The following is a 16,418-nucleotide window of genomic DNA, read 5'->3' on the forward strand; positions in this document are numbered from 1 at the left end:
GGGACATTGAGTTGAGGTAATCTTCTATTATTTGTTGGAGTCATTGGTTCATAATAGCCTGCTATTGTTTATAGTCCAGAGAGCCTTAGGTCTCCACTTGGAAGAAACCTCAAGAGCCATCTGTTCCAAGCCCCTCATTTTACAGCTGAGGTCTAGAGTAGAGAAGTGAGTGGCCCAAGGTCATACAGATAGTAAGTGATGGGGATGGGATTTGAGCCCAGGTTCCTTGACTCTAAAGTCAGTGGTTTGTTGTGTTTAGAATGATCACTGGAAATGGGTGCATAAGAAGGAGTAGGAACCAAACCTTGATCCGTAGTTCTGGTCACTGGAAAGAACTTTGTATTAGATGATCTGAAGGATGTAATCATTCTTACCATGGAGGAATCAGTTCTTATGTATCTTCTACATAGATGGATTTATAATGGGAAAGAGTTTTGCATTGTGACGATCCTGGCTTTAAATCCATTCATTCATTCAATGAGTACCTAATGTATCCCAGGGGTTGTGCTGTTCCTGCCCTCAAGGAGCTTCTATTCTACCAGAGGGAAGGAGTATGTAGAAGGAAGAGAGAGGAATATTGTGGAAGCTCTACACAATCGGGAAAGGCTGTTGAAATAAGTGGCACTTGACTTGAACCTTGAAAGTAGTTAGAGACTCTGAGAGGCAGAGGGGATAAGGGAGAACCCCAAAGGGAGGAGGTACAGTCTGTACAAAGACAGGAAGACAGCAGAAGTCACTTCTGAACCTTATATACCTACTCTCTTAGCAGAGGATCCCCATTTGATTCTTGGCTAAGAAAATAGATGCCTTTTACTTGGATGTCCCAGTTTGGCTTTCTCCTGCCTCTCAAAGTCCCTTGGTATCATCTCCTTGTCTACACTTTACTCCAACTTTTGATGAAGAGGTGGTCCCTCTCGTCACCAAGACCGTGGCCTGCCCTTATTGATCCTATTCCCTCTTGTCTTCTTTCACAGATTGACCCCTTAATAATACCCCTCATCTATCTTCAATTACTCCGATTTATTGACTCGTTCCTTGCTGCACACAAACAAACCCAGAATTTTACCCTTCTAAAACAAGCCAAACTCTTCCTTGACCCTGGTTTGATTCAGGCCACATAAAACAAGTGACAAAAGCCCTTTTCTGAACAGAAGGGCTCTAGCTTTGAATTAACTGTACTAAGTCAAGGGTCCAGCTTGACAGAGCTCTTTAGAGCTTCTGATTTTACTTCACTTGAGAGACATTAGAGGAGGTAAGACTTTACAGCAGAGGTGGGGAACCTTTTTTCTTCCAAAGACCATTTAAATATTTACATCATCATTGTCTGGCCATACAAAATGATCACCTTAAAATTAGCCTCCTCTCTTTGGTCAAACATTTAATTCATTCATTCCTAAAAAGCTCCTAGATTTATTGAATTTCAAGTCCTATTTGTGATTGCCTTGGCAGTGCCAGACAAAATGATTTTGTGGACCTTGTTCTATAGGCTGGCTGTTCCCCAACGATCTATAGGCTGGCTGTTCCCCACCCCTGCTTTAGAGGATGACTTTAGTGGGGGACCTAGTTGATCACAATAAAAATAATATATGATAAAAGCATCAGAGGGGCTAGGGCAAGGGCAAGGGCAAGGGAACAAGTACCTATGATATACCAGGTGCTGTGCTGAGCACTTACCAAATATCTCATTTGATTGATCACTTAATGGGAGAGACAGAAGGCTTCCCTCATCAGGGGCATTGGAATTGAGCTTTAAGGGAAGGCTTGGATTTCAATAAACATCATTATTCCCATCATGCCAGTGAGAAACTGGGCTATGGAGAAAATGCTCAGATCACCCAATGGGTCTAGAACTTAGGTCTTCCATGTTGCAGTCCAAAGATATATCTGTTAGACTGTCTTAGACCAAATAAGTGCTTCATTCTCCTTCCTGTCAGTTGGTCACTTGGCTCAGTTTCAAAGGGATTTTCCACTGTTTTTCAATGAAGATCAAATTTCATATTGTGAGGTGTTCCATGAAGGGGATTGGGGTGTGATTGGGTAAGAGGAAACTCCAAGATTCAAGTTTTTGTTTTCTGGAACCTTGAGTGCTAGAAGCCTCCCTCCCCTTTCCCCTTGTTTTATGATCAGAAAGGAGTTGGATTTTCCAGGGATCTGGCACAATTTCTTTTCCATTCCTGTTCCAAAATTGTTTTCCATGACTAGTAGAAGCCATGCATGAGCCCCTCACATTCAGTTAGTACATATTCTTTCATCTTTGGCCTCCTTTAGCAACTCCTCCCAGACTAGTCTGTTCATGGATGTTGCAACCTCTCATGTTTTGGTCCAGCAAAGTTTCTTTACAAAGCAGTCTTTTGTCAGTGTGGTTTCATACTTAAGAAAATCATTGCCCTGGGATCTTGGGAAGAGGTCTCATTAGCCAAACAGTATCTGAATTTGGCTAAAACATCAGGTTTGGTCTTAGAAACCTCACTACTTAAGTTATCATGACTGGACACTGGAGACTGGTGTTTCTGGTGATGAGATCTAGGCTGGTACAGTCACATCTTTCAGTCTTGGGGATGATGATGGAAGTCCAAATGAGAACTTGAATGTGGGAGCTCTCGTGGGGGGGGTCACACAATCACAGAGCTTGGTGGCAGCCCAGAAGCCCTCAACTCCAACCCCCACCTGAACTAAATTATCTCCTACTACATCCCAGGCAAGTGATCTTATGGCCTCTGTCTTCAGATGTCCCCTTTCCAGACAGGAGGCTTCTACTATCTCTAAGGTCATCCTTAGAGGCTTTGTGGTGCTTCTCCTTAGTAAAAAGACTTTTTTCTGATGCTAAAGCTAAATCTTCCTCTCAGTAACTTCCACACTTTACTCCCTCTTATGCCTTGTGAGTCCAAAAGGAATGACTCTAACCCCTCTTTTCCACATGGTGACCCTTTCAATACTTTAACTCTGCTATTACATTGCCCCTGTCTTATCTTTTCTCAGTTAAATATCCCCTAATGACGTCCATCTATCAATGTGCATCCCTTCCCTTCTTGCACAACTCAGTCTCTCAACTACTTCACGAATGGCTTTTGGGAATGCTGTATCATCTTGTGGCCAACCTCATCAAGAGCTCCCCCGTAATGAGTCAAGTTGGTCTTCAAATGGCAGATAATATGTGTCACCGTGTGATATACTCACTCCAGGTCTATACTCAAAAGCTTTCCAGTTTAAGGATGACTTTTTGGAACTTGTCCTTCACTAGCAGAGACCCAAGTAGCTCAGCTCCTCTTCATACTACTGTGAGTCAGAGAATGCACTTCGATATAAATGTACAGACATGGATCTCAAGATTTCCTTTAGATCTCAGACTCCAAATGATATTAGAGAATCTTAGATTTATAGCTGGAAAGCAGCCCATATGTCATCTAGTCCACCTTCTTCATTTCACAGAGCAGGTAAATGAGTGCTAAAGAAGATAAGGGACTTAGACCTCATGCCCTGCCTGCGTGACCTTGGCTATCATTCCAAATCCTAGCACTTTTTCCAATGTCCCAGCTGTAGCTTTATCTGTATTTGCCCAAAGCCAAAAAAGTCTCTTCAATTTGATGACTTGAAGTACAGATAAACTGGCCCCAACCATGTCAAGCTGATATTTGCAAGTGTTCTACTTGTGAGTCCATTACCTCAAGAACTTTCAGAGTGGCTAGGTGGCACAATGGATAGAGCACTGGCCCTGAATTTAGGAGCACCTGAGTTCAAATCCGGCCTCAGACACTTAATCATGACCTAGCTGTGTGGTTTTGGGCAAGCCACTTAACCCCATTTCCTTGCAAAAATCTAGAAACAAAACCAAAAAAAATTAAAAAAAAAGAATTTCCCCCTCATAATAATTCTGTGAGGTAGGTAGGAGTCAGATGGTCATCATTATTTGAGGACTAATGATGTTGAAGTCTAGAAAAGTTGAGAGACCTATCTGACATTGCCTAGTTCATTTAAAGACTGATCAGACCTTAGATTCAGGTCTCCTGTTTTGTATCTCAGGTTTCTTAATGCTAGACTCTATAGTTAGAGATGGGGTCATTCATTTGCCAAACATCTATTGAGTGCCCTCTAAGCCTCTCTGACTTCTAGCTTGGTGGTGGAGCAGAAGAGAGCAAAGAAATCAGGAAAACTGAAGGGAGGAGGTAGCTTTGGAGACAAGAAAGGCTCTAAAAGACTTTAAATTGGTGGTGAAGGAGAGGAGAGGATTATTGGTATAAGGAACTGTGGTACACAAATGGAAAAGCATGAAAAGACAAGTGAGTCTGACTGAAAGGGAAGTAAGGGGAGATGCAGCTAGAAGAGAGCATTGAGGGGAGTGTGGGAGCCTTGTTGTATGATAGTGTAAAAAAGTTTGGACTTTAACAAGGCTGCAATTAATCACTGAGTGTGGATATTTTAGATAGTACTCAGTAGCATTTATTCAGGTTTTCTCTCTGTTGGAAATCATTTATACCCATAGAGTTTCCCTTTATTTCAAGAGGTAGCTGGGTATTACTCTTGGAAATTCTGTTAACTTTCAAAGGCTGACATGGGGGCGCCACTATATCACTTATGCATAATATTTACCTAATGTTACTTGACTCACTGTGTTTCTGGGTTTTAAAAAATGCCAAATGTCCTAGTGATCTTTGATGTATCACTTGCATGTTAAAAGCATTATGGAATACCTTCTGACAAGTACTGGCATGAATTGATCATAGAATCAGGAAATTTTCACTTAGTAGACCACTGTCCTTTCTTTTAGTGATACTTAGTCTGAATACAGTTGGCACAGGAGACTGAAAAATGTGACTTGGGAAAGAGAAGGCTGAGGGGCAACTTGGTGGTCTCAGAGTATATCATGGGCTGTTAATAAAAAGAGAATGGTTAGAGCAATGGAAAGAATACTGAATTTGAAATCAAGAGGTCTGGATTAACCTTTGCAGGTCATGACTCACCAGTTGTGTAAGGTTGGATGGGTTCTTTGTCCTCTGACCCTTCAGAATGGACATGATAATTCCTGAAAGAACAGGATGGATCTGAGGAAAGTGCTGTTATAAACAGGATGGGCCTGGGTCAGTGTGAGCTGCTCTTATTTTTTTTTTTTGGGAGATGGAGAGGACAGAATAAAGAGAGACTGAAAGGGTCACCTGATAGATTTAGCATCAAGATAAAGAAAAGCCTCAGAATGCCTCCATCGTACAAGGGCAGGCTGGGAAGTTCATCCTTCAGTTTAGGGTAGACATCCATGGAGGGAAGGTGGTTTAAGTTGACTCTGCAGGGGAGACAAGGGAAATGACATAAATGACCTGCAATCCCTTCCAGTTCCAAAACTTAGAGGATCCCAGATGAATTGATGATCACACTGAATTTCTTAAGTGTTTGGGTAAAGGATTTATACATATTCAGCTTTTCCATAGCTTTTTAGTTTGAAACAATGATACCCAGAAAAATAAGTGAGATGACGAAGAACAAGAATCACATAAAGAAATAGATGTAGATATACAGGGAATTCCTCAGTTGACTTCAATTTTCGATTTGAAAGAAAATGGCCTCGGAGCACATGGAATGGGGGATGAGTACAATGGGGTGACATCACTCTAGATGAATAGAATTAGGTGTGCTAGGGCTCAAAAGCAGCTGGATACTGGGGGAAGGTGAAGAACCACTGACAGTATTGGGTCTTGACCTATGTGTCTATTTGTTTGAGCTATATTAGGGAAGATAGGAGAATGTTTTTTTTTTTTAGGATTTTGCAAGGCAAAATGGGGTTAAGTGGCTTTCCTGAGGCCACACAGCTAGGTCATTATGAAGTGTCTGAGACTGGATTTGAACTCAGGTCCTCCTGACTTCAAGGCTGGTGCTCTATCCACTGAGCCACCTTGCCACCCCAAGATAGGAGAACCTAATCAAGGCTAGACCCCAGGGCTCAAGCAGATGACAACAATCTGGCAAGGGCAAGGTAGAGCTGTTGAACTCTTGGTTTATTTTTAAAATGTTATTTTCAGTTAAGCATTGAACTCTTGTTTTACTTTAATTTTCTCTCAAAAGAAGACTTGTCTTTGGAATGTAAAGGACAGAACATACAGAGCTAATGAGATGGCCAAGCTAAGTAGAAAGGTAGTAAAAAAGTAGACCTTAGCTGTTCTGGATAAGTTCAACTTGGTTGGCCTAGATGAACCACATCCTCTAGTACTATAATTCCTTGGAAAGACATGACCTCTGGATTACAGTAACTTCTATGTTCCAGATAGCTTTTTCTTTTTTAATAATTTTCCTGTTTTAAAAATTTTATTTAAGGGAATGGGATTAAGTGATTTGCCCAAGGTCACACAGTTAGGCAATTATTAATTGTCTGAGGTCATATTTGAACTCAGGTCCTCCTGACTCCAGGGTCAGTGCTCTATCCGTTGTGCCACCTAGCTGCCCCTTCAGAAATATTTCCAAGACTGTGAGTTACGGAGAAGGTACAAACCTGCATTGGTAGGTAAAGTTTCCTGATCCGAGGAGTCCTTGTGTCAATGAAAGTTCTGGTCTAGTGCCTCTCCCTGACCACATGGCTAATGGGAGAAGTAACAAAGGTCATGAAAATGGCGTGTTTACATATTTACATGTTTATGGAAGAGGAAAGAGAACAGATTCTACAAATAATAGACCCATGAGCCTGACTTCAATTGCTAGAGAAGTTGTAGGACATATTATTAAAGTGATGGCTATTGAATTTATAGAAAAGCCATCAGTGATCATGGAAAGCTATCATGGCTTCATTAAGATCAGGTCATTCTAGACTTACTTTATTTCTTTTTTATAGCAGGAATCCTAGATTGATAGATTAGAAGAATTCTGAAGACATATCTCAGTTGTGGAATTTCTCAGGAAAAGATGGAGGGATGTGAGGTAGACATAGTCCAGTTGAGAAGATGTAGAATTGGCCAAATATTTTAGCAGAAATCCTCTTGACGCTTTGTACCAGGAACCTGTCCCTTGGCTCTGTGCTGTGGATCTTGTTTGACCATGACTTGGCTAAATACATCAGTGTTTTACTTAGCAAAAGTGATGATGTTGATGCAGATTTTGGTTCCATGTCAAAGCTAGCCTTCAGCCAAGAAGATTTATGTGTGTGCTCACAAGCAAAGTATAGAGAGGAAGGAAAAAGTGGATTTATCATAGAAGTTCTGTGAAGCCCTATCTGTGGCATTTAAGAGACCTGGTAGCTGAGCACATAGCCCATCACAAATGGCAGAGAAACCAGTTTCATTAAAAAAAAATCCCAACCTAACAACCCACAAATAAAATAAGTATTTCCATATACAATGTTGAATGTATGTTTGAAAGTATTTGTCTATAATATAATCTATAAGAATAATATTTACACTGACCCTGTACAAGGAGGAGGGATGCCTGCCAACTGGGGAGTATCCTGCCAATTGGGAAATGTCCAGACAAGTGGTGGCATATGATCTTGTGCTGTTAAGCTCTTTAAGGAAAAATATGGAAAGATGCATAAAATATGAAGAATGAGATCAGCAGAACCAATGTTCTGAACCAAGAGAAAGTGGTATATGATAACAGTCATATTGTCTTATTTATTTTCATCCATATGAACATCTATATTTTTAAGTTACAAAATTTCCTTATGTCCTCTCTTCCCACCCCCTCCCCCCCAGTGGCAAACAGACAGATTTGCATTGTACATTCATATTTTTTATAAACATGTTCACAGATTAGTCTTTTTTCAGTATGAGGAATTAGGATTAAGGGAATGAGATCCATGAAAGATAATTAAGTGCTCAGCACATTCTGTTGGTTTTTTGTTTTGTTTTTCTTGCTCCGGATGGGGATAACATTGTCCATAGCCTGTCTGATACGGTTGTCTCTGAACTGCTGAGAGGAGCTGCTTCCATCAAGGTTGTTCATCTCACCATGTTGTTGTTGATGTGTACATAGTGCTCTTGGTTCTTCTCTCTTCACTCAGCATCAGATCCTGCAATTCATTCCATGCTTCTCTAGAGTCTGACATTTACAGTTTCTTATAGAACAATAATATTCCATAGTATTCACATAACATAACTTGTTTAGCCATTCCCCAATGGATGGGCATCCCCTCAATTTCTAATTCTTTACCACTACAAAAAGAACTGCTATGAATATTTTGGAACATGTGGGACTTTCAATATAATTTTCCAACCTGGACTGCTTGTATATTATCTTTAGACTCTCCTTCTGTGTACTTCTGTACATTAAAAGAAATACCTTTCATAGTCATCTTTTCTTTCTTTTGTTCTTCTTTCATTTTTTGCAAGGCAATGGGGTTAATTGACTTGCCCAAGGTCACACAGTTAAGTTTCTGAGGTTGGATTTGAATTCAGGTCTTTCTGACTCCAGGGCTGGTGCTCTATCCACTGTGCCACCAAGCTTCCCCTTTCTTCTTCTTCTTTTTTTTTTTGCAAAGCAAATGGGGTTAAGTGGCTTGCCAAAGGCCACACAACTGAGTAATTATTATGTGTCTGAGGCCGGATTTTGAACTCAGGTACTCCAGGGCCAGTGCTCTATCCACTGCACCACCTAGCCGCCCCTCTTTTTTTAGGGTTTTTTTTGCAAGGAAAATGGGGTTAAGTGGCTTGCCCAAGGCCACACAGCTAGGTAATTATTAAGTGTCTGAGCCCAGATTTGAACCCAGGTACTCCTGACTCTAGGGCCGGTACTTTATCCACTGTGCCACCTAGCTGCCCCCCTCTTCTTCTTTCTTGAAAATATTAGACTTTCCTCTACCCCTCCCTCTAAACTGAGGGACAAAATAAAAAAAAACCTTTGTAACAAATATACATAATTAAGTCAAGCAAATCCAGACATAGGTCATACTCAGATATGTTGTGGCTTGCTTCCTTGGGGCCCACAGTGGTGACCTGCCTCCCAGAGGGGAGCTGAGAATAAGGAGTCAAGCCACTACTGCCTTATGCCTCCAGATCAATTTTATTACTGCTTAGCCATACTGTTAGGTCTTCCAGGGTAGAACAAAGAATAATGAGTTAATTGGGTGGGAGGAGCACAAGCGGTGTCTATATGCAGCGTCTTGTGTTACAGGATAAGGGGGTACGTTAGGGAGGAGGTGGTAAAGCACAGCTGTGTCTAGTGCCCTTGGTCTGTGGGGCAGAATGACCAGCTCCCAAGGACTCCGGCATACCTTATCTCTCAGGGCGGCGTGCCAGCTCCTGAGACTGTCCAGGTGGCAGTCTGTTAGAATAGCCTGTGTTCCCACACAAATATATCTCACCTTGACACTTTCATCCGTCTGCTTCATCCTTGGTCCTTTGTTCAGAGTGGGACTGTCTATCAGAGTTCTTTTTCTTGATACTGTTTCAGCCTGCCTTCCTTAATGTTTTCTTCTATAGGTATGAGGGCCTAGACCATGCTCTGCATTGTGCTGACTACATAGAATCTGATGGAAGACATGTTGGATGCCGGTTTCCAAATGTGAAGCATGCAGAATATCGAGATTTCAACATCTGTGTCAATGGATCTTCATCAGCCCTTCCCTTGAGGGCCAACTATTTTTCTTTTCAACTTCAAAATATAGGTAAAGACAATGAAATGATCAAATTTTTCATCTGTCTGGGTCAGGGCATTTCTGTTCCCAGTTGCTGCTGATGGCCTTGGGAAGTTTTCATGCTCTGTAGAGCGTGAAAGTAGAAATTTTAAAATGAGGGAAAAAAGAAATAGCCCATGCACAAGGACCTGAGGTATGTGTGTTCTTTGGAAGTAGGTGGACTCCATTGGCGAATTGAACCATTTTTGCTCCATGTTGATCTCAGTTTGTTGCCTGCCTTTTAGCAATTAATCTGAACCCATAGATTCTAGGTTAGGACCTGTGAGGCCCCAGGGAAAGCTTTTTCATTCTTTTTTTAAAAAAAATTATTATTTTTTTTATACTATTGTTGCTTTCCATTTTCTGCCTACTGGCCAAGTCCTGCTTTGTAACAAAGAAAAATGGCTAAGCCAAACAAACTTAGCTAGGAAAACAAACTCATTTCATAACTATCCCTTCCTGCCTCTCTTCTAAGAGGAGGGTCACACATCCTTTTTAACTCTTCCTCATCACAGTCTCAACCCCTGATAGTCATCCAAAGAAGAATCTTGAGGAAAGTCATGTTGACCATATTTGGCAACTGTCTCCCCCCCACCCCCATACCTTCCATCTCAAAGGCCCACCTCGGGGGCTCTTGCATTACAGTGTACACTGTTTATTTGTGACCCAGCCACACTTTGTTTTCCATGTGACTGACTTTAAATGGCTGCTTCCTAGAGTTACAACCAAGTTTTGATTTTGTGTCAGGTGTCAAGGTTTTTATTACTATGGAGCTGTGGGAAATGATTTCATTTGTTATTCTTCAGATGATGGTGTTACATTAGGCACTATCAATATTAAATAGAAAAATTATTAAAAAACTGATGTACCAGGAACATGAAACCATATTTTCTGTGAGACCTGTTTTAAGTTATTTACTCATATTTGTTGTTGTGCAGTTAGCTGGCACAGTGGAGAGAGTGAAGGGCCTTTAGTCAAGAAGACTCATCTTTTAATCTGACTTCAGACACTTACCAGCTATGTGACCCTGGGCAAGTCTCTTAATCTTGTTTGCCTCAGTTTTCTCATTTGTAAAATTATCTGGAGAAGGAAATGGTAAGCCATCCTAATATCTTTGCCAAAAGCACCCAAAATGGAGTTCCAAAGAGTCAGATACAACTGATCAATAACAAATCCATATTTGACAATGAAGGAACAGAGCTCTTGGGCAAGTCACTTCCCCACCTTGGCCCCATTTTCTTCCTTTGTAAAATGAGGGTATTGGATGCAATGATCTCTAAGATCTGTCCAGTTCTTATCTATTTGTCTATGAACCTGTGCCTTTTTGGTGTGATTTTGTGAAAGTATTAGCTCTGTACTTGTTCCTCTGCTTCTTATTGCTATGGAGGCATGGAGTCAGGCCCTCTTCAATTGTTCTGGACATGGCTTAGTGCAAGTCAGACTTTATTTACTAAAGAATAATCACATTAAAATCCTCAGTTCTAACTTGGGATGGGCTTCAGTTTAGTTCTCTAAAGATACAGAAGCAAAATGGAAAAAAGTATTCACCCTCCAGGGGCTTACATTTTATTGTATGTGTGTGTACCAGATCATAAAATGAGAGAGAGAGAGAGAGAGAGAGAGAGAGAGAGAGAGAGAGAGAGAGAGAGAGAGAGAGAGAGAGAAACTGTGAGCAATCAGGAGAGGATGAGTGAGCTTGGAAGAGCAAGCTTTGGAGACTGAGGACAGCAGAACAGTAACTAACAAGTTCCAAAAAAGGACAATTTCCATCATCCATCAGAATGTGTAACAATCAATGACTTCTGCATCAGTCCCTTAACCCAGGAACTAGATACTGGGGACTCTTTCTTCCCACACCCCCACAATCATTTGTCCTACTATTTCCTTGTTTAATTCAAGCACTCAAGGCTGAGAGGAGGTAAAACTAGAGTGTGATCAGTTGCCTGTTCCTTCCAGTTTTACATGTGCAAGAAAATCTAGGTTGAAAAATGGAAATTCTCTCCTACCAAAGTGGGGAGATCTCAGTCTATTTGCTCTTTCCTTCCTGCATTCTGTCCCATGGTGTATGTATCACGTAGGTGTGTATGTGTCTGTGTGTGTGGGTGGGCTGCTTAATATGTTCCCCCCTTCCAAACCCAGCAGCAAATCTCTGTCTTCCCCAGAGTGCTAGTTAACTCTGGCCTGGGATGTTCCTTTTAAGTAGATTCAATGATTCCGTTAGTCTGCACTAATCTTCTCTCCCCTTATTTGCTCTTCTCTCAATCCCAGCTCCTCTCCTGTAGATTTTGTCAACAAAAAGAATGCATCATTTCGTCAAATAAAATCTAACTCTGTTGAACTCAGGGGAACAATCTGATTTTTGGGTTTTTTTTTTTAGGTTTTTGCAAAGCAAATGGGGTTAAGTGGCTTGCCCAGGGCCACACAGCTAGGTAATTATTAAGTGTATGAGATGGGATTTGAACCCAGGTACTCCTGACTCCAGGGCCAGTGCTTTATCCACTACGCCACCTAGCCGCCCCTCAGGGGAACAATCTGGGCAGGGATTTTCTAGTATTGTACAAGATTTCCCTAAAGGTTTTCCTTCTCTTTTTTAAAAATTTAGGTTAGTTTTTTTCACTTGACTAAAATCTATTTTTCTCCCTCTTTCTTATCCTTCCAATTGAAAAAAACCCAAGCGTTTCTAATTTCTAAAGTATCAAATAAAACAAATTCCTTCATTGGCCATGTCCAAAAACCATATACTCTCTTGTACCTGTAGTCTATCACTTCTCTCTCTCATGAGTCCTCTGAAGATGTTGTTGCTCATTGAAATGAGAAAGAAAGTATTCAAGTCTAAAAAGAGTATATCAGTAAGGAACCTCAGAGTTCCAGTCTCATCTAAGAATCAATTGGAGGCTAGTTCTGTGTCCTCTCTTACTGTTCTTCTCATTGGAGGAACTGCTTCTTCTCATCATGGAACTGCCCAGAGTTTCCAGTTAGCAGGTCCCTTTGTCTGGTTCTCTCCTGAGCATATACCCAAATGAAAATCTTGTCCTGATGGTGGATTCTGGATATACTAGGGCAAGCATTATCCTGCCTGTGTATATAAACCTTCCCCCACACCCAACTTTCATCACCGTTTCCCACCATGGTCCTGCCTACTCAGGCTCTCCTTATGAGAATAATCCTTATTCAATCTCTTTCTCCTTAACCAAATGGCCATAATCAATCTGTGCTTTTGCAGAAATCCTTTCTGAATTTTCCTCTGGGAGAATGATGTAGGAAGCCTACAAATCTCTCTTAAAGAACTAGGTTATCTTGCTACACTTTAACCCATATGTCCAGGTCTGCCAGATCACAGGGGGATCAGCCATGTTGAGGTTGGGTAATCCTGAAATTCCAAGTCTCCGGAAGCAAATTGTCATACTTGGGCCTTTTTATTCCCTCTGATGACCCAAGAGCCTGTCTTGGAATGTGGCTAGCCACATGGGAATGGCAACTAAAAAGAAAGATCCTAGTGTCTACTGTGTAGTAGAAACAGCAGCAGCAGTAACAGTAATAGGTTCTTCACATTCAGCTTTCAAGCAAGGTAACCTTAGCAGAGGCAAGGGTAGGTATCTTCCTTCCTATTCATTGAGGATCATTGGGGTTGGTATGGTGGACTACCTGACAGAGTGCCCTGGCCCCCTCCAATGATGGCATGACTGCTCTTGACTAGAAGTGGTCTGGGGGCTTATTTCTTCTCCTTTGCTTTTCAGTGAAACCTTCTCCCCCTGAACAGCTCAATCTGACTCAGAGGAAACCTGAAGAGTTTCACCTGGAATGGAAGCCCCCTGAGGGGCCCATCCCCTCCCAATGCCTGGCATATGAAGTTCAGTTCCAAGAAGATGGCGCTTCCTGGCTGGTAAAATTGTGTTTGCTTTCATCTGACCCAGCCCTGTGCTTTCATTGGTGTGAGGATACTCCCCCTTCTGCTAATGCTGGACCACAGAGATGCAGAGGCCCCCAGCTTCCAAACAAGACCTTGACTCAAAGATAGGATCTCTATCCATCTCTCATAATGTGTATTTCATTTTAATATAAAGTGTTCTTATTTAGGAGAAAAAAGGAGCCTTTTGCTTCCCTCCACTGATTATCTAACTCTACATAGTTTGTTTGTACATAGGTAGGTATGTACTGTCTCTCTCATTAACTTGTGAATTTGGGAGAACAGGGACCAAGATCTCTTTTACCTTTCTTTCTATCTCAGCCCAGAGCACAGTAGATGATTAATCAATGCTCTCTATCATACCAGCCAATGCAGACCCTTCTCAAGGCTTGGGGGGGGAGGGTAGAGAAAAGGGGAAGTGGGAAGAGAGACCTCAGCTATAGGAATATAAGCTCTTATTTCCAGCACTGCTCACTGTGAAACTGCAATGACTGGTGACTTTTTGTAAGTCTAGTGGAAGAAGTAATGTCTCCGGAGCTCAAAGACTGGGAGTCAAACCCTGCTTTGACATTTGCTCTAAGTGTGATTTTGGGCAAGTCCCTTGGGCAAGGCACTCTATGCCTCAGTTTCCTCATCTGTAAAGTGAAGGGGTTGGACTAGAGGACCTCTAAGATACCTTTTGAGTCCAGACCTATGATTCTATGTAAATATGTATAAATGAAAAGCATGAATTTCTTTCTTCTTCTTAAACTGGTACTGACATCCTTGTTGGGTTATTTCAGTTGTGTTTCACTCTTCATGAACCCATTTGGGGTTTTATTGGCAAAGATACTGAACTGGTTTGCCATTTCCTTGGCTGGCTCATTTTACATATAAGAAACTGAGGCAGATTGGGCTAAATGATTTGCCCAGGGCCACATAACTGGTACCAGCTTGAATTCCTATTTTAAATCACATTGGTGTCCAATTTATAGGCAGAACAAGGAATAGGTAAGAATGGCTCTGATCTAATCCCATCATGGGGGAAACTGACTCAAAGAAGGGAGGGCACTTATCTAACATCCTACTGTGAGTTCATGTCAGAGCTATGTTTGTCTCTTGTCTCTTGTCCCACTCCTGTCCCTCCTTCTACCTCATCATGGTAGCAGCTGTATTGTATTCAAAAAAGTGTTATTTGGGATGAGATTGATATCTGGATCTTAGAAATGCCAATGGAGGTTCAGGAACACAAGCAGAAGCCACAGTCTAACATTTCACTCTAAATACGGAGAGAAAGAAATGGTTTCATTCCTTGGCTGGGATGATCCTCAGCACTGCGGACACATACATCAAAAGGCAAATCGCTTCTGTGTCCTTTGAATTCAGATTGTCAGCTTCCAGATACCTAACCCTAGAACTGCAATTTGGAGCTTTGATGTTTAACTCATTTCCATGAATGAATTTCCACGAATTTCCAGCTCGTTTCCAAACTCTAGGTTCTATCAATGGCTCTATTAAACACACAATGACTATCTTCTTTTTATTCCCTCAATAAATTTTCTTAGATGATTATACACCAACACTCATCCCATAGTAGTTGTAATCATCATTTATAAATATGCTTGAACTTTCTATTTTGTGGTTCCAAGTTAGGTTTGCCAGAGCTAGCCAGTGACACAACCCCAGAAGATTCCTGCAGTGAGATGGTCAGAGCCAAGTCACAATATCAGGCCAAGTGTCTGGGCTGTGAGATCAAAGCACCCCAGTGTGTGTTTTTCTTGTTTTTCAGTCCAGATCAACAGAAAAAGAAATGATCACCCTGCAAAAATCAAATGGAAGTAGAAGATTCTGCGTCTGGGTCAGAGACAAAGTGAATATTTATTGTGCCAATGAAGGGTTTTGGAGTGAATGGAGCTCCCAGCGGTGCTTAGAAGGTAGGAGATTAGGGAGAAAAATGGAAAAACCATTGGGGAGATACATCAGACCATTTGAGGTTTTTGCCAGATCCTAGAGTCAAGAGGACTTTTGATGTACCAAGTAAATCTTTATTAGGGACCTATCATGTGCCCTCCTCTGGGTTTAGGCTCTAGCCACGCTATTGGCACGTAGAATCCTTTTCATTCCGCTCATGCCAAATTTCCAAGTTCAGATAATGTGTTAAAATTACAGTTGTTGATTGTAGATATATTGATGTTTCCTTATTTTCCCATGTGATCTCTTGGGCACCTCCTTTGGAGTAGACTAGAGCTGGCCATAGTCTAGCTGTTTCAGCAGAGCACTGGTTTCGGTAGCCCAGCCCTAAGTCTCAAATGTTTGGAATATAGCTCCAAGACAGGCCAGTCATGCTGGGTTTGGAGAGACTGTTCATCTGGTTCAATGAAGAGTGATGATTTTCTTTTCTTTTTCTTTTTTTTGATCTTAGTAACTCTCAGAGACCATCTGGTCTGAGATCAGGATTTACTTTTACTTTTACTTTGCCAGAATCAGAGATCTATGAAGAAAGCAAGTCAAAAGTTTAAATTGCTCTAGTTGGTTTTGTGTGTGTGTGTGTGTGTGTGTGTGTGTGTGTGTGTGTGTGTTCCCCCATGTGCTCATACTACCAGACTTCTCCGGTGGTGTAGTAGATAGAGCACTGGCCTTGGAGTCAAGAGGATAAGAGTTCGAATCCAGCCTCAGACACTTGACACTTACTAGCTGTGTGATCTTGGGTAAAATGACTTCACCCTGATTGCCTCACATCCAGCACCATCTTCAGTCTTCCTGATTCATGTCTGGTCACCAGATTCAGATGGCTTGAGAGGAGAGGGTGAGGCTGGTGACTTAGCCCAGTCCCTCTTACTCCAATCCAATGCATATACTTGTCATGGTATCATCTTCCTGAAGTCATGGTCTTCTTCAAGAATGTAGGACAAACCTCAAGAGACTTCTCAATGAAAAGAGCTATTT

At 41.5% G+C, this 16,418-nt stretch overlaps 1 protein-coding gene across 2 annotated transcripts in view; it reads left to right on the forward strand.

Annotated features, from left to right (window-relative positions):
• Positions 1-16,418, forward strand: part of IL13RA2 (interleukin 13 receptor subunit alpha 2) — a 32,922-nt gene that overhangs the window by 9,910 nt on the left and 6,594 nt on the right. For both annotated transcript variants that reach the window (XM_074200725.1, XM_074200726.1), the window contains exons 6-8: positions 9,393-9,577; positions 13,324-13,469; positions 15,262-15,406. In XM_074200725.1, the coding sequence (XP_074056826.1) occupies positions 9,393-9,577; positions 13,324-13,469; positions 15,262-15,406 (476 nt within the window). The remainder of the gene's footprint in view (positions 1-9,392; positions 9,578-13,323; positions 13,470-15,261; positions 15,407-16,418) is intronic.

The sequence above is a fragment of the Macrotis lagotis genome, chromosome X (genome assembly GCF_037893015.1).
Source record: "Macrotis lagotis isolate mMagLag1 chromosome X, bilby.v1.9.chrom.fasta, whole genome shotgun sequence".
NCBI lineage: Eukaryota > Metazoa > Chordata > Mammalia > Peramelemorphia > Peramelidae > Macrotis > Macrotis lagotis.